This window comes from Daphnia carinata, chromosome 4, assembly GCF_022539665.2.
Source record: "Daphnia carinata strain CSIRO-1 chromosome 4, CSIRO_AGI_Dcar_HiC_V3, whole genome shotgun sequence".
Taxonomy (NCBI): domain Eukaryota; kingdom Metazoa; phylum Arthropoda; class Branchiopoda; order Diplostraca; family Daphniidae; genus Daphnia; species Daphnia carinata.
The window spans coordinates 1,262,373-1,286,495 of NC_081334.1; the positions used below are offsets into that span (position 1 = coordinate 1,262,373).

At 41.0% G+C, this 24,123-nt stretch overlaps 4 protein-coding genes across 4 annotated transcripts; 3 read left to right on the forward strand and 1 right to left on the reverse strand.

The window, feature by feature from the left end:
- The first annotated feature begins 2,391 nt into the window (after window positions 1-2,391).
- On the forward strand, window positions 2,392-4,672 carry LOC130695021 (uncharacterized). Its single transcript, XM_057518134.2, has 5 exons — window positions 2,392-2,550; window positions 3,384-3,647; window positions 3,713-3,841; window positions 3,936-4,050; window positions 4,270-4,672. The coding sequence occupies exons 2-5, from the start codon at window positions 3,396-3,398 to the stop codon at window positions 4,398-4,400; spliced, it is 627 nt and encodes a 208-aa protein (XP_057374117.1). The 5' UTR covers window positions 2,392-2,550; window positions 3,384-3,395; the 3' UTR covers window positions 4,401-4,672.
- Window positions 4,673-6,600: 1,928 nt separating this feature from the next.
- LOC130695016 (uncharacterized) lies at window positions 6,601-13,799 on the forward strand. Its single transcript, XM_057518128.2, has 5 exons — window positions 6,601-6,840; window positions 9,196-9,501; window positions 10,414-10,742; window positions 10,893-11,026; window positions 11,922-13,799. The coding sequence occupies exons 2-5, from the start codon at window positions 9,247-9,249 to the stop codon at window positions 13,349-13,351; spliced, it is 2,148 nt and encodes a 715-aa protein (XP_057374111.1). The 5' UTR covers window positions 6,601-6,840; window positions 9,196-9,246; the 3' UTR covers window positions 13,352-13,799.
- Window positions 13,800-16,923: 3,124 nt separating this feature from the next.
- On the reverse strand, window positions 16,924-20,361 carry LOC130695018 (Na(+)/citrate cotransporter-like). Its single transcript, XM_057518131.2, has 13 exons — window positions 20,195-20,361; window positions 19,985-20,134; window positions 19,732-19,847; window positions 19,126-19,240; window positions 18,863-19,058; window positions 18,711-18,789; window positions 18,484-18,609; window positions 18,115-18,386; window positions 17,906-17,992; window positions 17,590-17,783; window positions 17,450-17,505; window positions 17,274-17,355; window positions 16,924-17,183 (listed from the first exon to the last, which is right to left on the reverse strand). Exons 1-13 carry the CDS (start codon window positions 20,303-20,305, stop codon window positions 17,013-17,015), a joined length of 1,755 nt encoding a protein of 584 aa, XP_057374114.1. The 5' UTR covers window positions 20,306-20,361; the 3' UTR covers window positions 16,924-17,012.
- Window positions 20,362-21,246: 885 nt separating this feature from the next.
- On the forward strand, window positions 21,247-23,840 carry LOC130695020 (bombesin receptor subtype-3-like). Its single transcript, XM_057518133.2, has 4 exons — window positions 21,247-21,709; window positions 21,793-21,880; window positions 22,056-22,465; window positions 23,302-23,840. Exons 1-4 carry the CDS (start codon window positions 21,424-21,426, stop codon window positions 23,547-23,549), a joined length of 1,032 nt encoding a protein of 343 aa, XP_057374116.1. The 5' UTR covers window positions 21,247-21,423; the 3' UTR covers window positions 23,550-23,840.
- The last annotated feature ends 283 nt before the right edge of the window (window positions 23,841-24,123 follow it).

Here is a 24,123-nt window from a genome sequence, read left to right on the forward strand (position 1 = left end):
CTTAGTTCTTTATCTCTTTCTTACCCTGCCTTATTTTGCAGAGGGCGTTATCAGCCTAATGACTAAATTGGAAGATGTGGGTTGCTTTTTAGTGCAATCGGCAGTGAGTACACACCTGTGAAAGATGTGGTTAAAGCTCAGGAAACATACACCCAAGCCAGGTACGCTTTAATAGTGAATTGTTAAGTTTGACTGCAGAATTTTGAAAAGTATAGAGGATTACACTCAGAACATTCAGTTAAACTCAACACTCAATATAGTGGCAATATAGCTGTGCAATTTAGAATTTGGTGTTATTGTTTCACGACATGTGTTATGACGGTGGTAGCTAGCTTATCGTGAAATCAGTAATTCTCTCCCGTTTTGATTAAGAGGTTAGAATGTCTTTTTAATTTATTTGTTGTTTCACATTAATAATAGATCAGGCAAAATTGATTTTCATTGGTAGTGTATTATTTTGTGCATCAATTCTGCAAGTGCTAAATGTGTTTGGGAAGCTTTTTGAACGCAAAATGTTCAATCGTATTCAATTTACTTCATTGCCCAAATAGATCTAACTTTTATTTGTGTTTATTTGTTTGGCAACATTCGCGTATGACAAAGTAATCATTGCATCTCATAAAGAAATCAATTTCAGCTAGCCTTTTGTGTGGTGTCATAAACTTTCGTTTCGCAAAAGTCCATTTTCATTTATAAGCAGCCCGCATTTTCGCAGCTTTTATATGGATTATTCAAATAAAATAAAGAGGGTGGAAAAAATGGAACATGTTGGATGACGCTGCAAATTTGCATTCACGCGAACGTAGATTAAGTGAAGTAGATAAATATTCATTTGGGTTAATGGATAGGTGGATTGACGTGTGTTCAGTGGCGATTGCACATTAAAGTACTTGATTAATATTCATTTGGTTTAATGGAGAGGGTTGCTGAAAGTTGATACAAAATGAGCTGTTTCGAAGTGAGTAATTTATGCTTTTTTTGGCACGGGATACACAACATCGTTCAGCAGGCAAAAAAAACTCCTAAACATTAATCGTTCCGTTTTAATTATTTGCGTTGCTTGGGCACAAGCTGAACTACGCTTGTTAACAACCAACAATCAGCAAGTCCTACAAATATAATTCAACAAAACAGGAGAACAGTTTTGAACGAAACCATGTTGCATTTACGTGAATGATGAATCGAGTTCATTGAGAACGAGCTGTACAAAGATTACTATTTTTAACAAAGCATTTCTTTTTGTTTTTAGGATTTAGTTTTACGAGGCTGTCGACATGCATTGTTCAATATGAAGGATGACCAATGGAACTCTTTGGGCAGATCAGTCGTTAGCGCAATATTTCTGGCTGCTTGTTGTGCAACGGTCCAGCGAACGGAGCTGGAACGGGGTCGCATGACAAAGTGGAAGGCTGTCAACTCCCGGCGAGTAACGTGCTCCATTCATACATTAAACATGACGTGCGTCGTTACACGAGAATTTTTTTCAGGTGGCTTACTATACTTTTTCTTCGTTTATGCTGTGATTGGCCTGAACCGCACGTGCGTTAAGACGCCACGTTCGACCGGAATTCGTGAGTAGCTTCTTCCAACACACACTAGAAAAGTTTAAAGATATGTAAATTTTGTGTAAACAGTCTTATAAAATTTTTTTTTTTTTTTTTTTAAATTTGTGTCTACTATTGATGTAGGGGTTCGGTTGTTTTCTTTATTGGCAATCCTGTCAGGAGCCTGGGACGTTGCAACCAGTATATTGCATAGAGATTGACGTCAAAGTGTAAGCTTGTAAGTTTGAAGAATTGTTTACAGTTGTTTAAACATTGGTGAACTTAAGCAAAACAAAATGATGGGATGTAACGCATCAGTGGATGACGGTATCCCAGAAACGCCATGTACTTGGATGACCCTTCCGATAGCTTAAGCAAAGACGGGGGGCTATCCAGTCTGTTTGAAAATTCAACTACGAAAAGATAGTCCCTATCTTTAAAGAAGAGTGGAAATGAAGAGTGGGGAATGCAATTTAATAAATGCATCCTCTCTTGCTGAATAGGATATGCGCCAGACAGTTGCCCTTTTCCTGAAATCGTATTTATTTAATGTTTTTTTTTTTCCTTTCATTGAAACAGGAACGTGGGTACCATCTAGCGTTCGTGCATTAGTTTAGCCGTCGTGAGTTGCCTCCCGCCACGTCGTTGAGAGCGGGTGCCAGATGGATGACGTCATGGGGAAGTGGCTCGTCACGAGCTCCCGTCCTTCGGAAAGCTAACAATGGGAGGAGAATCGAGTTTTACGACTCACGGCCGATTGTGAAGGTACGAGCGAGTGGAATAAAAGGTACGTGAAGGAAATATCAAACATTAAAAGCCCTCGAGCTTTGCGACGTGACGGAAGAACGGGAAATTCCAAGTTTGTTTATTCTTCTGGATTGAATTCATTTTGTGCTGCAGCTCTACACCGGCTTAGTTTGTTGAATTTTTTTCTTGTTTTCTCAACGGTGTGATTCTACGTTGAATTTAAAAGAAGTTATTGTCCTGTGACTTCACCGAGAGCAAGGTATGATTGAGCCACATGGTTTGTGTCCTTAGACGTTACACGTTGTTGCTGCGTGAAAACACGTCTCGTGAGTGTCAGCCACGTGTTTTAGAGAATTAATGGGATTTAATTAGATTGAAATGTTTTTAGTGCAAATTAGAGACTGCCTTCTGAAAGGAAATCGTTAATTTGATTAAATAATCCGTTCTAGATCTTCACACCCTTCACTGTTTGATTGCTCTGCGGGTCTGTAACCGTGCAACAATCACGTTCGATGCATAGTATTGTTTTAGAGTTTAAATCATTCGTTAGCATGATTTATTTTTGAACGAAACAGATCGTATTGCTAGGAAATTCCCTTGGTTTCATTAGCACACAATGGCAAATAGGCGATATGCCTTATCGTCGGATGATAACTCGTTACCCGTTTTTGACGCAGGTTTAATCCATTTATTTAACTAGGATTAACATGTTATGTAATTGTCTGCTGCGAGGGGGAAAACGTTATTGTGTTAATCTTGCTCAAGTTGCACACCAGTAAGTTTGTCAACAGAGAGGAGTACAGTGATAAAATCGTGACACGCACGATGTTGTTGCAATGCGGGATTGTTTGGTTTTTGCAGTATACTTTCAATTTTAAACGAACTGCTACAAGGTTCTGACATCTATTGGTCACGCTGTGCACTTACCGAATACAACGTGAAATCGTGCACGAATTTCACGGGGAATGAAAAGTAAATTTTAAGAAATTGTTAAGGCTTGAATATCTCTTAAGCAATGGTTCGATTAATAATACTTTTCTTAATTATCATAGGGTTTTAATTATTGTTTCGTACGTTTTGTTTTGTTATTAGATTTCTTTTCAGATGGAGCGAATTTCGAAACTTACGGTGTTGGCTGTCGTGCTGGCGTTGAGTTCGTGTTGTCACGCTGAAAGTACGGTGTCCTACAGACCTGTGCGCGTTTACGCTGACGTAGAGGTAGCTCTTCCTTGCTGGGAATTGGTTAATGCCGGCCATCTGATACTTTGGATCACGCCCGCAGAAGTTGTTATTGGCCCTGATCACGATGCTTCCGAGAAATACGCCATCGATTTTGAAGGGTCGCTAATTGTCAATGTAACGTTTGAATGTTTCTTTCTGTTATCGAAAATTTTAACACATCTGATTTAAAAAACAAAAAGGATACGGAAAAAAGCGATACTGGAGTCTACAAATGCATTTCTAAATCACCGGATGGGGCTTACACCACGACGAAAACAGAACTGGAAGTGATTGACGCTTCGTATCTTCCCGAAGTGGACGAATGGCAGGTAAAAACAAACAACGAAATCATTAAACTAATTCTTTTTTTTGTAAATGCTACGTATAATTTAATTAAATCAAATCTCTTGTTATCGTGAATAGAAAAACTTAGCTAGAGGATTGATAGCTGCCGCAGCAACCGCCGCTTTCTTTATTGCAGCTTGCGGATTTTCTTATTTCAGTTGGGACGAACGCCATGCGGAAGGCAAATCTAACCGTAAGTGACTTAATTTCTTATGTTTTTTTTTCTGGGAAACAATATCTTTAATCAGCCGCGCTGATTCGTGTTATACGCTGCGCCCTTGCATTTCGATCAATCAACGCCCTTTCATGATTTGGCTAGGTTTTCTAACAGTACAAATGGGAACTCTGCCTTCGTCGCTAAAGACTTTTGTATCAAATGAATAATCTTTTTGGTTCCGGTTTTTGTGTGTAGGTTCTCCGATAAGTAGCGCATCTCATCCGTTATCTGCGACGTCGTCAGACACTCCGAACGTACACGAATTGAAAGGTTTGGATAATCCAGCTCTAGCGATCGATACGAACGAGGTCGATTCTGGGCTGTGAGTCTTTTTTTTTTATTCTTACCAAGTTCTTCGTTGGTTTTCCTACCACCAACAGCCCTTCGTAGTTTATAGACTCTTCTGCTCAGTCGATTTCCATTTACCTTTTTCTTAAGTGCCAATATTTGCCTATTAAAGGGTTTACGGTGTAGTAATCCATAAATAGGGCGACGTGCAGTGTGATCAATGATAGTTTCTGATTAAGGATAATTCAATTGATTGAGCTTTTGTTTTAAATAGATAGTGGTATGTGGAAAACACGTCTTTTGAACGAAAGCTTTGCAAAACAAATGTGTTTAATTCTTCAGTTAAAAGGATGTTGCACGGCGATCAAAGGAAGGCTGTGAAGATTTGCATTTCTGCTTTGTGTTCTAGGGATAAGTTTGTTACGGGCAATGCTTATTTCCGAGGACATGGTGTGAGGGATGATTACCAAGCAAGAAAAGTCCGTGGTAAGACATCAGTCAGTTGATAGAATACGCAATGAGGACTACGTTGGTGATGCAAAGCTCTTAAAGTCAAGTAGGTTGAGCTAAGAAATCTGCACCTGTTTCGATAGTTGGTTGGAACATTTATGTTTAGCATAATAGATTTTTGAACACAATTTGCATAGAATCATTCCTCTGTCGGGATATTTGCATAAAAAGTATATCAAATCTCACGGGCATCGCTTCAACGCACACATAGAAGGAACTTTTTTGTTCACGCTGTTCAAATATCGAAATTTGTTGGAGATGACTTACGCTCTCTATTTTTAAGTGAGTGTAAAAAAGAAATTGTTTGATAGCGCCGATTTCAATCATTCACCACAGAAGGCTATAATTCAGACATCACAAAAGAGGTAATTTGTTTTTCTTTTTCTCTATCAAATCAATCCCTTCACGCCGGAAAACCCAAGTTTTCTCTTTTTTTTTTTTTTTTTTTTTATTATTGAAGAGGGCGCGTGAGGTTGAACGTGCTCTTTTTTTTTTTTTTTTAAATTTTATTTTAAAGTTCACATGCGCACGCTGACGGATTTCTAGAAGCTATTTCCAGAAAATAGGTTCACATAGTCTTCCCCTGTTTTCAGATAAATGAAGATAAATCCATCCTTTACCTCGACCCTCTTCATCCCCTTACAAATATCTCCGTGTTACTTGTAGGCTATAACTGAAATCAAACTCACGCAAACTGATTCCCTGGGATGATTAGTTGATGATTAAATAACAAGACTTGTGTTTTTTCTTTTAATTATTTCAACTGAGGAAATTAGAAAGGGATTCTTTTTTCTCGTACTTGATGGTATTTCGTGAAACACTTTTTATGCGATTTGATTTACTACTTTTTATATGGTTCTATACATGCGCACGTACACGTTCGTATACACAAGGCCGTAAGAACTCTATCCGGCGTGCTTGGAATCGATTGGCTAGTAGTTTTGTAGCCTCGAGGTTTTGTACGGCAAAACTTTGCAACAGAGAAACACGGAAGACGTCCTCAAAAGAAATGGGGGTAGGGAAGGGATTTTGCGATGCAAATCGGTAAAAAACCGGGACAATATGAAACGAGGATAGAGGGAAAAAAAAGACGTTTCAAAAGGCAAATGTTAACATCCAACAAAAACGGCTTGCTTTGCTGTTTGGACGTGCCTGCACGTGATGAATCTCGAACGTGCTAAACAAAGGCGAAGAGATACGAGTTGCAAAGGCAGCAAAAGTCGTAGGATACGATTCACGCGTGATGAAAATGCCAGCAGCAGCGACGTTTTATTGAAAAAAAAGGAGATGAAGAACTTGAAGACTAAATGAAAGTAAAAAAAAAAAAAGAACAAAACAAATGGAGGAAAAAAAAAGGAAGAATTGACTCTCAGACAGTTGCAATATTTACGACATTTTAAAAAACACGCATAAACATTTACTTGAATTCTTCTTTTTTTCTCATTGCGTCATAGCTTCCATAAAATAACTAAACAGTTTTTCTGAAAACAAAAACAAAAATTGGGTTGAGAAGAGAAAAAAAAGGGAGGAGGATGTAAACGACGCAAGTCTGCTGTGTTTCTGTTACACAGCTGCGTCTATATGCTTGCTGTTGTTGCCGCTTTAAACTGGAGGGTGAGGGTACCAATCCTGGGGACTGAGCCCCCAGGATTCCGTGCGTCCTAGACTCTGTTTAGTGCGATGAGAGCTCCAACTCGGTGCAGACGTGTCGTCTATACCTTTGGCCCCGCTCTTTATACCACAAACTACCGAGTGTGTAATCAGTGACATTACTGTGATGTGACTCCTTTGACCAAACGTGTCAATTTAAGTTCAAACGCTCAAACAGTATTTTGTTTTTCTTTGCCATCTTTCCATTTTTGCATTGTACCACACTGAAGGTAATAGGAATAGGCGATTGTTTGACAACAGAGTCTTCGAGAAGGAGAAAAAACAGGAGCAGGGTCGTCCGAGAGTGACAACTGACAAGTAAGACCGTGCACGTATACTCGCAAAACATTGTCAAACAACGAAAGCCGGAAGGGCCTTCTTGAAAATGTGGTATTCAAGCATCTTGGAAAGCTCAAGAAGTTTGAAAAAGTAAAACGGGAAGGGGGGGGGGAGGACTTTGGAATTAGCTTGGCACATTGATGTTATCAGTCTACATAAACAGTTTACCTTTTGGCCGTGTCACGGGCTTTGAAAGGCATCGTGAGCTGACCTGAAAGTTTACACAGTTCGTGCCAAGCTGTTGATGTAATCAAACCACGCTTCTCAAATATCGACACCAACAACAGCTAGCGAAGAGGATCGATGTTTTTTTCTTTTTGCCAACACTGTCTTTGACCCATATTTCGTCTATTTCACACAACAAAGGCCGCAAATGTCAATAGTTTCCTCTTTTAAATTTGAAAAAGTTATTATTCGTTCAAGTTTTCGCAACATACCTGATTTTCACTGTAATTTCAGTAGGGTTTGTGCGGGGCATGCCAAATCTTTTTGGACAAGTATTGATGGGTCTCTTGACATTTAGTCTACAACCACGTCTAGTTGCAAAAACTGTTTCTGGGGAGGGACAAAGAAAACAGACAGTTCTTTATTATTATTTTTTGTTATCACGAACATCAGGGGCGTAGGCGACAGCTATTGTGTTTTTTTTTTTTTCTACCCAACAAGTCTTTCATCGCACGATGGATGACGTTGTACGGTGATTGAAACCATTTGATCATACTGCGCTAAGGATGAGTTAGCATCGATCTACATTCGCAATGGACCAGGACTAGGAATGAACATTCCACGTTGTGGATGAAGATTGGGGTTCCAAGTAGACTGTATAGAACGTGCCATCGATTTTTATCTGCATTTATTTGGTTCGACATAAAGAGTTGGAAAGCCGGTGGAGGCCTCCTCCCCCCCCTCAAAAAATGTTGTTGGATGTAGCCCTCACTGGCGCTGCTATTCATAGAACGGCCAGGCTGGTCGGCTCGAGAAGAAAAGGCGTGTGAAATTGAGAAAGACGTGTGAGAAAAGGAAGAAAAGAGGAGAAACAGAGCAACACGAAATGTAAACGTAAAAAAAGAGGAAGAAACATCAAGAGGAAAAAAAAGGGGGGAGGAGGGGATCTTAAGCTAACTTTGAGCTAGTTCACGACACTAACGGCGTATTTGAACGCAGACAGTGAGACTCAGTAAAAAGAAAATGATGCTAAATTATCCCCCCTCCGGAAACAAAGAGCGAGTGTTGCGTGATGTTGCTTCTTATGCGATTTGCATCGAGACGAATAAGATAGAAGTAGAGCTGAAATCTGAAAAGGATGTTGAGAGCTTGTGAGGTGCCCGTGACGGTCAAGTTCCAGACATCAGAAAATCCTTTAATGCTATATACCTTTGCCAATATGTATGTGGGGAGAGAGAGCTGCTTGCCTACGCACACAGTGTGCACACCGCATCGGGACAGAAACTATTGATCCTCCTGTGCTACCTTCGCTTGACAGCATGCGTACATGCAGCAGACTACCTGCCCGTTTGCTTACCGCACGCCCCGCCTACCACTTCCATCAAAAATCCCATTTTTTGGGGGGGGAGGGCTTCCTCTTTGATAACAACCAGCCAACCTTTTTTTTCTTTCTCGGACAAAGCAAAAAATTAATGGGGGAAATGAGGTTGGAGCTGTTAGAAAAATAATCATAATGTGATGTAATCAAAATATGTCTTCGCCTTATTCTTCGTGCGATCGATAATCGTCATCATCACTGTCCCTGGCTCAACGACCTACTCAGCACCAGATGTTGATGAAAAGATCCTTTCTTTTGCCAGTTTTATTCCCGGCCCCCCCCCCCCCCATGTTTTAAAAAATCCATTTCATGAAATCTGACCATACAATGCAGTACGTTAGTTTCGGTGAGGCGTTTGAATCCCGATTTCCAACGTGCAGACACTGTAATGTTTGGACGATCGTGCACAGCCAATTGCGTCCGGAAGCGGAAATAGAGGCATATCAAGTTTCCGGGAAAACGATTCTTTTCGCACCGTCGTATCATCGCGTTCAGCCGGGCACAAATCAGCCCATATGGAACAACTCGAAAAACGAAAAAAAAATGTGGGTTAAGATAAGAGATGCCAGCACGAGAGGATCGCCATAAAAGACTATCAGCCTGGACAAATGCCAAAAAGAGTTACTTCGACATAGACTGACAGCGTCGATACAAAACGTCCTCCGCCTGCTGCCAAAACGCCTTTTAGCCCCCCGTACAATGAATGATCTTGACAATCCATTTCCAATTTGTTTGTTTGTTTTTTTCTTTAAATCAAATATGTACGATTTTCATTTATCTTTTCATTCAAGAGATGGACGTGCAATTGGCCGCTTGAATCGCATACGACAAGACGATTATCGATGGCTTCGGTCGTCAGTGAGTCAATCAACGAGGGCACGCCGCAAATGAACATCACCGTCGAAACGGCCGATTCGGTTTACTTTATCCTGTCATCAGCATGGCGTGCGGGAAGAACTCAATGGCCGCAGACGGCCGCTGAGAAGGCCGCTGAAAAGAACGAATATTACAAAGCTTATGATCCCTTGACTGGGCTCAAAATTGCAGCCACTCTTTCAGGATTCTTGACGATGGCCGTCCTCTACGTTTTTTATAAGGTCAGTGACACATCGTTCTATACGTCCGTCACTCCGTTTTTTTTTTTTTTTTTATTGTGTTTTGTTTGTAATAGCGTCGTCACTGTTTCAAAACGCAAGCCGACACGCTATAACTGTTGTTCGGCCGGCTTTGCTAAAAACTCTTAGCGGCGCAAGACGTATCGACCCAGTAGTTTTCCATTGTTGAACTCATTTTTTAATGGATTAAAAACGTGTGCGCTTTGGTATACAACTATCGACGTGTTATCCTGCAATCTGGAATTCCTACGAACGGCTTTTTAATATAACTGATGTGACTTAACTTGCCAATTCAACACTAGCCGTTAATGTCAAAGAGTCACATCGAGCCCATCCTTCTTCTTGCCGTTTAAAGTTGAATGTGTTTCGTTCGTTCAAGGGGACGAAAAGTGGGAACCACGGCAAACGAATGTATTTTAAAAGAAAATGCACAGGAAATGGTTTGCGCAAAAGGAATTTGATCAAATCACGAAATTTCAATCTCTTCATCTTATATGAGCAAGATGCCTGAAGGCGAAACTCCCTTGGATGCGTTCAGCATGGGCGACCGACAGGGACTCGACTCACGCTCAGTGAAAGTCTAAAGGACATATTGATTCAGCTGTCTAAACGAACTGAAGCATAAACGACACATCTCAGCTTGTAATCTTGTCTGAGTGGTAGATGTTGTTGCATATTTGCCTATTTGTCCAAGTTTGAAAGAATGCAAAACTCTTTTATCGATCATTCCGTCACTGATAGTATCCTCAGATCAGGCTCACTTCTTCTAATTAAGGAAGATCCTCGAATGTTCCTATTTGATTTTGTCTTCTATTTTCGCCGTGTGTTGTTGCTCTAATTCAATTGTGATTCGCTTACATGACCGACTTGGTGTTCTTCCTTATATCGAATTAGGCAAAGTGCAAGAGGTTGAAATTCATGCGAAGCTCCAGCGATGAGGATTCGATAGTCATCGACCAGCCGGTGTCTCAGCCGCACTTACACGAGAGCAATCCAGGGCTAACGGCCGACTCTTCGGCTTTCTACCAGGTCGAAGTGGAATGCGGCAGCCTTAACAAGTTTCAACATCATTGCGAATCGGGACGCGAAACGCCATCGGGCAGCATCGTGACATCGCAACAGCCAACACTGCATCAATCGACTGTGACAATCAAATCGTCTCAGCCTCAGTATTACACCGATGACAGTGAGATGCCAGCCTGGAAGATCTATGCCAAAGAGCTGTAAATAAAAACTATTTCCATATTGTAACGACTAAAAGTATATGGCATTAGTATTGGAAGCATGTTATATATATATATATGGGGACGCATACGTTTTGTTTAGAATGAATGATACTTCTTGATTTATAAGTGCTGTTTATTATTTCCCAGATTTCTTTATGGAGGCTCGGGTTTATGGCGATCTGCCAGTCTCCAAAAAGGAAGTGATCCCGTTCTACTGGTGGCCCAGTCCTCTTTCGACGAGACGATCAATAGCCGCAGTCAACGGACTGGTAGTTTATCAGGTACAATTTCATTCCTGCTTTTTAATGAGCTACCGGAATAAGACAATGACTCGTAAAGTCTTTCGAGACCTTCTGAAGGAAGCGTTTTTCTTCGGACAGAAATGAAAATGATTGGGTCCATAAGGGTTAGATGCTTGCGCAGCGCAATCTAGAACATCAGCGATGATGTAAGAGTGTCTATCAAAGCGCACTATAGCCATACGTTGCAAAGATTTATGATCGGCACAAACTTCGGTAAAAAAAAAGCGATAACAAATAGACTCAAAGACAACTTGATTTATATTGATTGGACTAGTAGGCTATTAGTACGTGGGAGGAAGGGCAAAATGTCTACACGAAGTCGTTCCGTATAGCCTTGTGTTATTATTGATCCAAAGTTTATGGCTGAAGAGGGGTGTTGCATCAGCCATATACTGTGCACAAACTATGTACGCGTGCCACCACCGAGAGGAATCTATATGAACTGAGCTTTGTTCATTGTTGTTGTAGCATGTAAAACGTTTGTTATAACATTGACATAGGAAAGAAAAAAACTATTTCGGAAGAAAAGAGAAAGAGCCATTTTGCTTTGGCTGTTGCGCGTATTCCGAAAATAGTCGTACGATTTATTGCGACCTCAATGCTTCCCTGGACAGGGGTCGAAACGCTCGTAAACATACCGGAAGTTTTATTAACGATTACAATGCTCCACTGTACATTCGATTTCGTTGTAGAAAAAAAGAATAAAACGAAGCAATAAAAATGGATCTAATGGATCGTATCTAACACGCAAAGTACCCATATTTATGCGAACGTGAGGCGCCATCATCATCTTTCATTCAAGTGTCACATCTTCATAGATAGAGTTCAATCATCACAATCGATTGTGTATTACCCCTTCTGTGTTTGGAAAAAGGTTCCGTGATGGGTGGATTGGGTATTTATCGGTGCGATTCTCGTAAGCCATCGTCCGTATGCGCCTACCCGACGCGCAACAGCCAGTCACGCTTGCAAGTGCCGAACGTGCAAGCGAAAACGGCGTGCGTGTCGCATCTGCATCGCCAACGTTCGTTGAATCGTCCAGATTGCAGCCGCCATGACGATGGAATGGCTGGTCGTGACCAACAGCTGCAAAGTCCGTTCAACAAAAAGAACCTACCTGGACGGTCGGTTTCGTTCCGTGAAAGCGACATGACCAACTACAGCCGAAGTAAGCGCGTTGCACGCAGCCGACCGGGATCGTTGCACAACAATCGGCCCGATTACAGCCGCCTGAGGAGCGGCAGTTGCAGTAACGCCGAAACGGGCCATTTGCGGCCCGATACTCTTCCAGTGGGCCATCGCAGATCGTTTCGAACGCCGTCCAGGCAGCCGTCGATTCGAGAGAACCGCCGCCATGTCATTACGCCTAGCACGTCGGTTGACATCCCGATACCATCCCTACCACCGCCATCGCCGCGTTCACGTTTAGCCGTCGTGCATCGCATTCACATCCAGCAGCCGGAAGATTCCAAGAATAAATCGACGTATTGCCGTTCGGCTTCGCTGACCAGTGAGCCTCTCTCTCGCGGATGGCGATCATCGATAGCTAAGATGATCAGGGCGAAGAGCACGAGTGGCCATTCGGTTAGATCCAACGGCGAACGGACCGAATGTTCGTCGCCGAAGAACCGCCACAATCGAAATCAAAGCAGCCTGGCGGAAACGGGCCTGGCCGGCACGAACCAGGAGGAGCGTGATAACTCTCAACGCGAAGGACACATCGATATTTGCGTGATCCAGGCAACGCCGGCAGCTTCGCCTTGCACGAGCATCCGCAGCACGTTCAGTGGCGATAGTTTGGACTCTTCGACGGCCAAGAACATCCCAGCTTATTCGAGTTTCCAGCCGGCGGCCGTCATGTCGGTGCGCGATCGTCGAAAGTGTTTCGCTCGCATGAAGGGCCAAACAATCGATCACGACAATGCGTTGGCGATCGACACGTCTCTCTTAGCTCCCCCAATGATTGAGTACAACGTTGGCCTCAGTCCGTCTTCGCTCTTGTCTTACCCGTTGGCCGATTTACGTTCGCATCGCTCCAGTAGTCCGGCCCGCCCTTCAGCTTCCACTTGGCTCCAAGTGTTCAACGAAGAGCGGAATCCGTTGAACTGCCATCCGCCGATTAAGAGACCAGCTGTCGTTGGTACCTGCAAATCGCGAGCATCGACGGTAGCTGGAGAACACCTGGGCCAGCTTCCACCAAGGGTGGAAGGTGAAGCTGTGAAATGCAGTCGGCCGACTAGTCAAGTTTCGAATGCAAGTCCGACCTACCAAACGACCCAACAGAGCACTCAATTTCCATTTTGAATGTCACATAACGTGTCGGTTTACATAGACTCGATGCAGTCAGTATATATCTATCTTTGACGACGCAAAGTTATGGAACGGAGAACGAGATGATGAATGTTTCCACTCTTGGATTTTCATATAGGTGCACTCAACTTATAGCAATGTGATAAGGTAAAATGCCAACCTTTTAGGCCTGACTAGCGGTTCAATGAATGTTTGAAAGGAACTATATATGTGTGGTTTCTTGTTATAACTATTACAATTTGTAAAAGGGCAAATTCAAACAAACAAAACAATGTGTACCGTAATTGATATGCACGTCATCGTGTCTCATTAATGATAAGTCAACCAATGTTTTCATTTGATTTTTGTTTTCACCCGATACATGTGTGCGTTTTTTTTTTGTTTCCATACTGACCTGGACAGTGTTTGAATAATTGGATCATTTCCTGTAGCAATACATGTAATACATCCAGGTTCATGGGTCAACATTCAGTTTTCAGAATGCTTGTGAGTAGGGTATTGCCTTTTGGAATAGTAATGGAGAAAATCGTATACAATGAAAATACATAATAGCCACCCTTTGAGTTCACATAACTCAAGAACTATACAAATACCGCGTAAAAATAAAATCCATTTTCATGATCATCGTTGAATTTGGCATCTAAATCGTGTATACAACTACAACTAGATTATTATTTCTTTAAATGAATGAAATGAGCGAAAAGTCGGGCTTATTTTGATGGGCTTGTGTTGTCGGGCTTATTTTTTAAGCCCGGTTTTTTTCGGGCTTAAAATTTTGACTTGGAACCCCGATGAAACCAATACCTGTGGTCATCAAATTTGAACGCCAGAGCCGAATAAAATATTAGTTTCGCTGTTGGTTGCGCATTTTTCGAATTAAACGTAAGACAAATGTTTTTAACGTAGCCACTTTTGAATAACTCAAAAACTATGAGCCCCACGAAAAAATAAAGTTGAATTTCGTGACTCTCATGCTAAATTCATGTGTATTTCCAAGTAAAACATAATTTTTGAAATAATTTTTGGAATGTACAAAAAGTCGGTCTGATTTTGGCGGGCCTAGGTTTAAAAAAATAAGCCCGACATTATTTTGTCGGGCTTATTTTTTTTAACCTGATCTTTTCGGGTTCAAAATTTTGACTTGGATTCCTACGAAAACAAAACCTGTTATAATCAAATTTGAACGCCAGTGCCTAAGAAAATATTAGTTTCGCTGTTAGTTGCGCAGTTTTCGAATTACACGGAAAATAAATGTGTGTAACGTTACCCACTTTGAATTTCGAATAACTTAAAAACTATGAGCCCTTCATAAAAAAAATGGAGCTGATTTCCGTGATCCTCGTTCAATTTCGTGACTAATTCGTGTGCATTTCTACGTAAAACATAATTTTTGAAATAATTTTGGGAATATACCAAAAGTCGGGCTTATTTTGTTGGGCTTATTTTGTCGGGCTTATTTTTTAAGCCTGATTTTTTTCGGGCTCAAAATTTTGACTTGGATTTCGATGAAATCAAAACCTGTTATCATCAAATTTGAATGTAAATGCCTTTTTTTTGTTTAATTCAGAAACCATAAGGCCGATTAAGAAATAAGCTGTATATTCGTGATAAGCATTCCATTCTGCATTGAAATCATGTATTTTAAGCCAAATTTGAAATTTGGCCAAAAATGAAAAAGTAGGAAGGCTATAGCCTTCTCACTTTTTCAATTTTCGTCAAATTCTAGATTTGGTTAAAAATACATTATTTTGATAGAAAATTGATCGTTGATCACGAAAATCTGGTATATTTTTAAATTGGGCTTATGATTTTGAATTAACCGTAAAAAAACTAAGGACTAGGACAAAATTTTAAGCCCGAAAAAATAAGCCCGGCCTTCTGTTTTTTTTGTTTAATTCAAAAACTATAAGGCCGATTAAGAAATAAGCTATATATTCGTGATAAGCATTCCATTCTGCATTGAAATCATGTATTTTAAGCCAAATTTGAAATTTGGCCAAAAATGAAAAAGTAGGAAGGCTATAGCCTTCTTACTTTTTCAATTTTCGTCAAATTCTAGGTTTGATTGAAAATACATTATTTTGATTCAAAATTGATCGCTGATTGCGAAAATCTGGTATATTTTTATATTGGGCTTGTAGATTTTGAATTAACCGTAAAAAACTAAGGACTAGGACAAAATTTTAAGCCCGACAAAATAAGCCCGGCCTTCTGTTTTTTTTGTTTAATTCAAAAACTATAAGGCCAATTAAGAAATAAACTTTAGATTCGTGATTAGCATTCCATTCTGCATTGAAATCATGTATATTAAGCCAAACGAAAACAACAACAACAACAAAATGGAGCGCACGCCAAGTGTTGGAGGAGAGAGAAAGTGAAAAAGAACGTTGGGCATTAATAAAAACAATAACTACGCGGCAGTTGTTTCCAATCTTCAACGTGTGTGACGTCAAAACCTCCATCCACGTTATCTTCCTTTTTCTTTTTCTTCCTACAACCCACAGCCGATTCCCACCGGGAAAGAAAAAAAAAAAAAGCTGGAACGAAGTCAGTAGCAGTCATGTGTTGTGTAGCAGCTCGGTGGATCGGTAGTGTCCCTCCACTTGATATCTAGACGTGAAGCAGGTATATTTGTGTACACAGCTATAGGCTATACACGAAGACGGACAAGGCAAGAAAAGGGATGGTGTGGGATTCCTCTTCAGATTTTCTCCCTCCACTATTTTCGTATCTAAATCGTGTATACAGCTACAGCTAGATCATTATTTTTTTTAATGAATGAAATGAGCGAAAAGACGTGTTTAATTTGTTGGGCTTGTGTTGTCGGGCTTATTTTTTAAGCCCGACTTTCTCGGGCTTAAAATTTTGACTTGGAATCCCTATGAAACCAATACCTGTTGCAATCAAATTTGAACGCGAGAGCCGAAAGAAATATTAGTTTCGCTGTTAGTTGCGCAGTTTTCGAATCTAAGTCAAATAATTTTAACGTAACCACTTAGAATTTTGAATAACTCATGTGCCCCCCCCCCCCGAAAAAATAAGCCCGACATTTTTTTGTCGGGCTTATTTTGTCGGGCCTAGGTTAAAAAAAAATAAGGCCGACATTATTTTGTCGGGCCTAGGTTTAAAAAAATAAGGCCGACATTATTTTGTCGGGCTTATTTTTTAAACCTGATTTTTTCGGGTTCAAAGTTTTAACTTCGATTCCTATAAAACCAAAACCTGTTGTAATCAAATTTGAACGCCAGTGACGAATAAAACATAGTTTTGCAGTTAGTTGCGCAGTTTTCGAATTAAACGGAAAACAAATGTGTGGAACGTTACCCACTTTGAATTTCGAATAACTCAAAAACTATGAGCGCTACAAAAAAAAGGTGCTTAATTTGGTGATCCCCGTTCATTTTCTTGACTAATTCGTGTGTATTTCTAAGTAAAACATAATTTTTGAAATAATTTTGGGAATGTACGAAAAGCCGGGCTTATTTTGTCGGGCTTAACATTTTCAATTTGGAATTTTCACAAGACCTACGGTCAAATTGATTAATAATGTTTTGTGGAGCTGAATCTATTAGAGTATATATATTTCGTTATTTTTTTCGTGGGAAGCATTGATTTTTGTTGATATTTCAATAGTTCAACTCGGCTGGTAAAACATTCATGCCCACATTAGTCTAGTGACGTTGCACGCGTTGTCAGTATCGTTCGTCATGGTAGAGTTGGCCCACGCCGGGAAATCTTTGCTGTTGAAAATCACATTTCCCCACGTCTCCATCAATACGCAAATGACAATGACGCAAACGAGGTTCATGAACCAACCGGCTTTCATCTGTCGAAAATCACGTTCAAATCGCAATCAGTTTAATTATACGTAAACGTTAAACGCCTTGATTTTGGCAATTGCATCTTTTATGCGTACCATTTCGACTGGATTCATTTTGGCTGCGGAGAACACGATCGCGTTGGGAGGCGTGGCCACGGGTAGCATAAACGCGTAAGAACTACACGTAGAATATTATGGATTCAAATGAAACTATGCACTTGCGATAATATTCTCTAAAAAAAAAAATAAAATAAAAGTTTACTTTCCCTTACCAAGTAACTGTCGCCGGCACCATCAAGTACAAAGGATTTACACCGATCGATACGGCCTGCGTGTGTCCAAAGAAATTCGATCAATTGCGAATAACATTAGCGAATTATGCACAAGAGGCAAACTTTCAGAATATGTATACCGTGTCTGCTAAGATGGGAAGGAGAATGTTGGCCGTGGCAGTGTTAGACGCAACTTCCGTTATGGTGGCCGTGATTATGCAGATGATTAACATGATGACGAACGGAGGAAGAACGGACAAACCGGTCAATTGTTGCCCAATCCAGTCCGATAATCCTGATTCTTTCGTGGCGTCAGACAATGCAAATCCACCACCTATAAAAGAATAGAAATCAATAGGAACTCGGATCATTTGCGGTTTTAATGAGGATGTAAATCCATTTTTCAACAACCAATGGAATAAATAATGAAAGCATTAACACAAAAAAAAAAAGTACCTAGAAGAAGGACAATGCCCCACGGTAGCCTATCTTGAACGTATTTCCAGTCGAGAAGGGCAGGGCTAGGCTTCTCCGGTCCGCTTTCTGACGACATTAAAGTCAGCGAGATAGCGCGTTGTTGAAAAAAAAAAAAAGTAAAAGCGACAGTTTGTAAATCAAGTGTTTGAAACACAAAAGGGTGTGACCAATGGCCAAATATAACACACCTCCTTTCGGACGTAAACACCAAAAGGCAGGCTTGGCAGGAATGCTGAACAAAAACAGAACTATAATCATAACGGCTGTAGCGTCATCGACGTGCGCGTCCTCAATGAAATGCGCCCAGCCGGGCACAAAACCAGGGTCGCGGAAAAACCACAGCATAACGCAGATGATGAACAGGACGAGCACGGCTGCTTCGTGGAACGACATAGGGCCAAGATCTTTGAATTTTTTGCGGATCATTTTTCTCACCTCCTTCTCCCGCTCCGCATCGGTGCTGTACATGCAAAACGCAATCAGAAAAAAATGATGATGTAACCTCTAATTTGCATGCATGTTTTTTTTTAATGAATTGTTATGCAATCAGATTATACTTGTTGTTTGTGAATCCAATGAAAAGAAATTGTATCCATAACCAAGCGAAGAACAGGTTAATAATGACGCCGGGAATATTGAACGCCATCCAGCTGGCGAAATTCAATTCCGTCGTACCGAAAGTTCTGTTTTGCAAACCAAAAGAGATGGGTGTTAACATATATATGATAATAATGGGCATTATCGATTGGCTTGCGCATTATTCAAACCCAATCAGTTGACCTACTCTTGCAAGATGCCTTTCAGCGCTAATTGGGGAGATGATCCGATCAAAGATCCAGTTCCACCGATATTCGAGGCATAAGCTACAGAATAAAACAAAATGAGCAATTAACTATCTATTGAGATATATATACTGTATATAGCTTAAGGACTAACCTATGGACATCATCACGCCTACGCGCATTTTCCTTCTCGCTTCCTTCTCGGCTGCTATCGACGCTGGAGATAAAGACGCTACTTTCTGATGAACGTCTTTGGTTTCCAGCGGACCGGGCACAAGTTCTTGAACGCTGTCGCTGGATATGGCAAGCGTGACGTGCGAAGATCCACGGGATTCCTCCTTGTCATCATCCTGTTATCGAAAATGCAATGAAAAACATTAGAAACTGTCCCACTTTCATTTCTTTAGTGAACAGTACCTTGTACAATTCGGAGACGACGGCTTCTACGATGGGAACCATCATGGCGGTGGTGGCCGTGTTGGAGATCCACATGGACAGAAAGGCTGTCGTTGCCATGAAACCCACCATCAACCTATAGGCCAGCAGGTGAATATTATTGTGTTCACATAAGTGTTAAAGCGTGTGCTCTTCATTGAACAAACGAGAGACCCATAGGCCTTAAACTCATTTTGAAAACTAAGACCAAGAGCTTCATGATTCATTGTGGATGTCAAAACTAAAGTGAAGTGTGACTGTCTCGAACAGGAGATGATGATAAAGCGACAAGGTAAACGTGTCACCAGTCACTGTTAACAATCTTTTTTTGAAATGATGATTATGACAGCTGTCCTTTTGCTGAAGATCACGATCTGAACCTAGTATCATGTACGACCATCGATTACGATGAGTGACGTTTTGACAAACGTCTGAAAATGTCGTGATAAAAAAAAAAATAAACATGTTCAAGAAAAACCCTGAATTAGTAGACACGAAGGTCGGCTATGTGTAATGAGTAGACAAAATCAGCATAGTTAATAGCTGTATACTCTTAAGTATGTATGGGATGTTGCATAAACGTCTTACCATCTTGGTTTAGCACCGACCAGTAGCAGCACGGCCAAAGCCACTCGTTTGTGCAAATTGCAAAACTCAATTCCCAGAGCCAGGATGAGTCCTCCGATGAACATCATGTTCGTTTCCTATGCAGATTTTGAAATGTCGAGAACGTGTCATAATTATGTTTCACAGTAACTAACTCAAATCCGATATGTCACGTTCGTTTAGCAACAGCAAAATGTAAAAAAAAAAAAAAACAGGAATAAGAGATGGATAGTACCTTCATGTAAGCTGTGCAAACTGTGCCCGTGTCCAAAATGCCAAAGAGGGGGAAAGCAACGACCGGAATCAAGCTCGTAATTGGAAGTGGCAATGCTTCCGTCATCCAGTAAATGGCCATGATCAAAATGATGTATCCACATGATGCTTCCTGGCATATCCATCAATCAAATCGTGTTTAATCGAAAATGGCGACAATCAAATGAATTACCTTCGTTCCCGATATAACAGGTAGTGGCAACAGTAACAAGGGAACAGATACAACAATGATGGATTTCCAATAAGGGAAAATATGATTACGGAAGAGTTTTAACATTTTCATGTTTTCGAAGCTAAGCTGCAGTGCCTTTCGTACCTCTGACTCGGTTCTTACCTGAATGACGCTTTACAATTGCTTCACGGATGGCAAAGCTACTCTCGTTTCATAAGGTTCACATTATCTTTCCTACGTTACACGACGCAGATGTGGGGAGGGCTGACAAATTGCCCAGCTTTACGGACTTTGTTGGCCAACACAAGTTGATTGGTAGTTGAAGCTAATCGCAATGCATCGTGTATCTACATACGCAAAGAATTCTTAACTTTGAAACTTAAGCCAACGTTGTACCGACGCAAAGGTTGGCGTGTCCGTAGGCTCTAAACCTTGAAAGTATTTCTTTTAAAGCTTACGCATTATCTTTACCATATTTATATATGGTGGCTAAACCCATGCGCTGCCCTATTCTTTCCTAAACGGGAATATAATGGAACGTTTAAAGATGATGTGTTTGTATGTAAGCGACTATCGGAATATAGGTATAATGAAATGGAACGCTCGCGATCGGTGTTTTAGTTTACACAAATTGAATAAAAAACTCATAAAATTACATTATGCCTACGGGCGTAGAAATGCACAAGATTTAAAACATTTTCTAAAAACATAGATCCGCATTAAAAAAAAAAAAAACAACTCTAAATGCGGATGTTATAAGTGTAGTCAGTCCTTATTAGATATGAGAGACGACAAACAAGTTGAAAAAAATAAGTGCAAAGTACGTTAACCAAATTTCATAATCAAACACGACACCCTCCCGTTCGCTTTGAGTTTTAGAAAAAAAAAAAAAAAATCTGTGCCTCTGTGCCCTTCATCCTGTTTTGTTGACGGTTAGGAGTCAGACGCAAAGAGTCTCTTTTCTCTGCTGCTCGTGATATTATATGCTTGACACGATACAGTTTGCTGGACGCTTATCGAAAACGATTCTTGAGAATGACAGATCGCGTTTCAACGTCCTCAGTGTTGGTCGAACATAGGAAAAGCTGTGGAAACGGCTGATAAAGTCAGTCACACTTGTCTCTCGTCCTTCTTTCCCACTCTTAACTAACGTTTCGTTATTCTCTAACGTTTAATTTAAATCATTGCATAATTGCCTTCGTCATCTGTTCAAAAAAAAAAAAAAAAAAATGGCAAACCGCTCAGTTGTGACGTCAGTATTCCACCTATCGAATTCGAGTGTCTTCGACTTGAAGAACGCCAGTGATTTCGACGCTATCGATCACGATGATGTCATCAGAAATATTCGCGTCGTATTCGCCACGTTCGGCGTAGTGCTCGGAATCTCGGCCATCGGTTTGAACGCTGCCATCGTCGTAGCATCGGTCGTCAAGAATGCCCGAACTCCGTTTTCATTGCAAACACTCCATCTGATGGCTTCGCTGGCCATGGCCGATCTGATCCTTCTAATGTTCGGTAAATGCGTAATATAACGATGAATCATATTGGGTTTTTTTTTCGAAAGGTATTCATTCGATTTTGGTTGATCACGCGCACAGGTTTACCTTACGATCTGGTTGCTGCCATCGACGGCTATTGGTTGGAAGGGCCGATTGGATGTCAAATGTCCGCTTATCTGCCTGAAGCGTAAAACATACGGTCCTATATAAATTAATTTACGACTATAACGTTAAGACGCAGTACAAAAACGTGACTTTTTTTCGTGTTTTCATGAACTTGATACGCATGTCGCGAAAAACAAACAACCATCTTATCTTTCAATTCGTTTTGTTCTGTTTTTAAAACAAAATTTTAAAAAAAGGTCACGTTTTGCTTGGGTCGGCACAGTTCTATTAGCCTTGCCACTTCGTTGGCCATCGATGATGAAGACGCGCAAACGGACGATCGTATGGACGCTGCTCGTTTGGATCCTCTCGTTGTGCGTCGTTATTCCCTTCGCTCTTCACGTTGACTGTCTCGGGCTGTTCCAGACGTCTGGCGATTACCCTACGACACCGGAAGCCGAGCCTTCGTTACGAAAGGAGGAGGACGGCCTTTGTGTCTGCGTGTTCACCGTGGGCCAATCGGAAGTCGTCCGCATGTTCGGTTCGTCTCTTCTGGCCTTCTCGCTCTTGCCCGTCATCGCTATCGCACTGATCAGCTTGAAGACGCGCACGTACGAAACGCAGCCATCCGACATGGACAAACGCAACACGTCTCCTAGAAGGCTGGGTAATCCATTTTATTTAATGGCTTTCGTTTTGTAGTCTATTTTAGTTTAACGTTATTTGTACAGACGGTTCTTATTGCATTTACGCACGGATGGTGTACGTAGAGAGGGAATAAAAAAAAAACGGAGGAAAAAATCACAAAAAAATGAATTCAAAGACTTTAAGTTGGTGTGACACCCGTGTTGTCGTTAACAGGTGAGCGAGTGATCGCGATCGCAGGTAGATACGCCCTTCGTTACCGATTTCCCTAACTCCTCTCCAGACGCTGCCAGGTTGGAATTTTCGGGGTCTGCAAAATTGCGACCGTTGTTCGCTGGCACGGGGTTGCCAACAGTTCTAGCGTCAACTGTTTTTATAGATAACACATTGTTTTAATAAGCTTTCTTCTTTTTTTTTTTTGGTTTTTTATTATTACTATAGCACCTCGTTCGTTTGAATGGGGTGTTAAGAGAAAGCCGAGCGTGTAGACGCATGGCTCTTTACACTTCGGCTCAAATTAATGCAACCAAAAAATGAATTGAGACCATAGGGTAACGGCTATTTACATCGGAAACTATTAAACTTTAAGTAGGATACAACACCAAGCTGTGTGGCTATCAACATAGTGGGTGGGTAGGCGCCCTTCGAAGCAAACAGCCCAGCGGGGAGGCAATTCAACTACCCTAAAAATCGTTATTTTATCAGACGCTTTGTACGTGTTTCAAAAATCGTTCGGCAAACGGCCGCTAGTTGACTTTGATGTGTACAGCTTTAAAAAAAAAAAAAAAGATCTTGTTATTTAATACTCTTTAAAAAAAAAAATAAAAAATAAGAAACACCATTTGTTTTTGTCGACAGCCGTCATGTTGTTGGCGTTTATGGCGTGCACTTTGCCTCGCTACGTGCACATCGTGGTCAACTATTCCGATCACGCTCCAACGATGGATGGCCATTACGGATTGGCCTTGTCCATTATGGAAATCCTTTGCTGTGGCCTTTTCTATTGCTCGACGCTGATTCATCTGGTCGTGTCGCCGCATCCGCGTGCCTTACTCCGCCAGCTTTGCAGACATCGTCCACGCCAAGTCTACGTCACTAAAAACTAAAAAGACACACATTTCGACAGAGCCAACCACTTAACTCGGTTCGCAATCCATCAAAAACCAGTCGGCTTTTTTTGCCATTCTAAAAAAAAAAAAAAACGGTGACTCGCCTTCGTACCTCGACCTGCTGACCTACAGCCTCAGCAGTAAAACGTGGTGTCTACATTGTTAAACGAACAATGGACCGCATGATCGTTTGATATTTCCATGTGTGTAATGCCGCGATTTCAGCTCGACATTCGCATCATTGCAAACGGAAGCTGTACAAAACAATAAAATAAAATAACGATGCAATCATTATCTCATGTTATTTCTCGTATTTTTCTTTTCTTTCACAGAACAAAAACAAATCGATCGGAGTCAAAATTCACAGGCAAGAAAATGTAGCAAAAAAAAAAAAAAAAAAAAGAATAATGACCTAATCAACGAATATAAGACGTATAGCTGTGATACTGTCTACACACACACACACACACACACACACGCTCGCGTGCATCAACAGTTTTACACGTTCGCAAATTGCATTGGTCGCTGTAAAGGGCAGCGCTCGGCCGAACACAACGTACAATCAACGCAC

What these genes read in the sequence shown, in the direction of transcription:
- LOC130695016 (XM_057518128.2), top strand. Translation starts at nt 9,247, where the DNA reads ATGGCTTCGGTCGTCAGTGAGTCAATCAACGAGGGCACGCCGCAAATG. An exon ending in AAGATCTATGCCAAAGAGCT is followed by an intron (nt 10,743 to 10,892) that starts GTAAATAAAAAC and finishes ATTATTTCCCAG; the next exon opens with ATTTCTTTATGGAGGCTCGG. An exon ending in ACGGACTGGTAGTTTATCAG is followed by an intron (nt 11,027 to 11,921) that starts GTACAATTTCAT and finishes GTTTGGAAAAAG; the next exon opens with GTTCCGTGATGGGTGGATTG.
- LOC130695018 (XM_057518131.2), bottom strand. Translation starts at nt 20,305, where the DNA reads ATGAAAATGTTAAAACTCTTCCGTAATCATATTTTCCCTTATTGGAAA. An exon ending in CTGTTATATCGGGAACGAAG is followed by an intron (nt 20,135 to 20,194) that starts GTAATTCATTTG and finishes TGGATATGCCAG; the next exon opens with GAAGCATCATGTGGATACAT. An exon ending in TTTGCACAGCTTACATGAAG is followed by an intron (nt 19,848 to 19,984) that starts GTACTATCCATC and finishes AAATCTGCATAG; the next exon opens with GAAACGAACATGATGTTCAT.
- LOC130695021 (XM_057518134.2), top strand. Translation starts at nt 3,396, where the DNA reads ATGGAGCGAATTTCGAAACTTACGGTGTTGGCTGTCGTGCTGGCGTTG. An exon ending in CCGAAGTGGACGAATGGCAG is followed by an intron (nt 3,842 to 3,935) that starts GTAAAAACAAAC and finishes TATCGTGAATAG; the next exon opens with AAAAACTTAGCTAGAGGATT. An exon ending in TGCGGAAGGCAAATCTAACC is followed by an intron (nt 4,051 to 4,269) that starts GTAAGTGACTTA and finishes TTTTGTGTGTAG; the next exon opens with GTTCTCCGATAAGTAGCGCA.
- LOC130695020 (XM_057518133.2), top strand. Translation starts at nt 21,424, where the DNA reads ATGGCAAACCGCTCAGTTGTGACGTCAGTATTCCACCTATCGAATTCG. An exon ending in TCTGATCCTTCTAATGTTCG is followed by an intron (nt 21,710 to 21,792) that starts GTAAATGCGTAA and finishes TCACGCGCACAG; the next exon opens with GTTTACCTTACGATCTGGTT. An exon ending in CACGTCTCCTAGAAGGCTGG is followed by an intron (nt 22,466 to 23,301) that starts GTAATCCATTTT and finishes TTTTGTCGACAG; the next exon opens with CCGTCATGTTGTTGGCGTTT.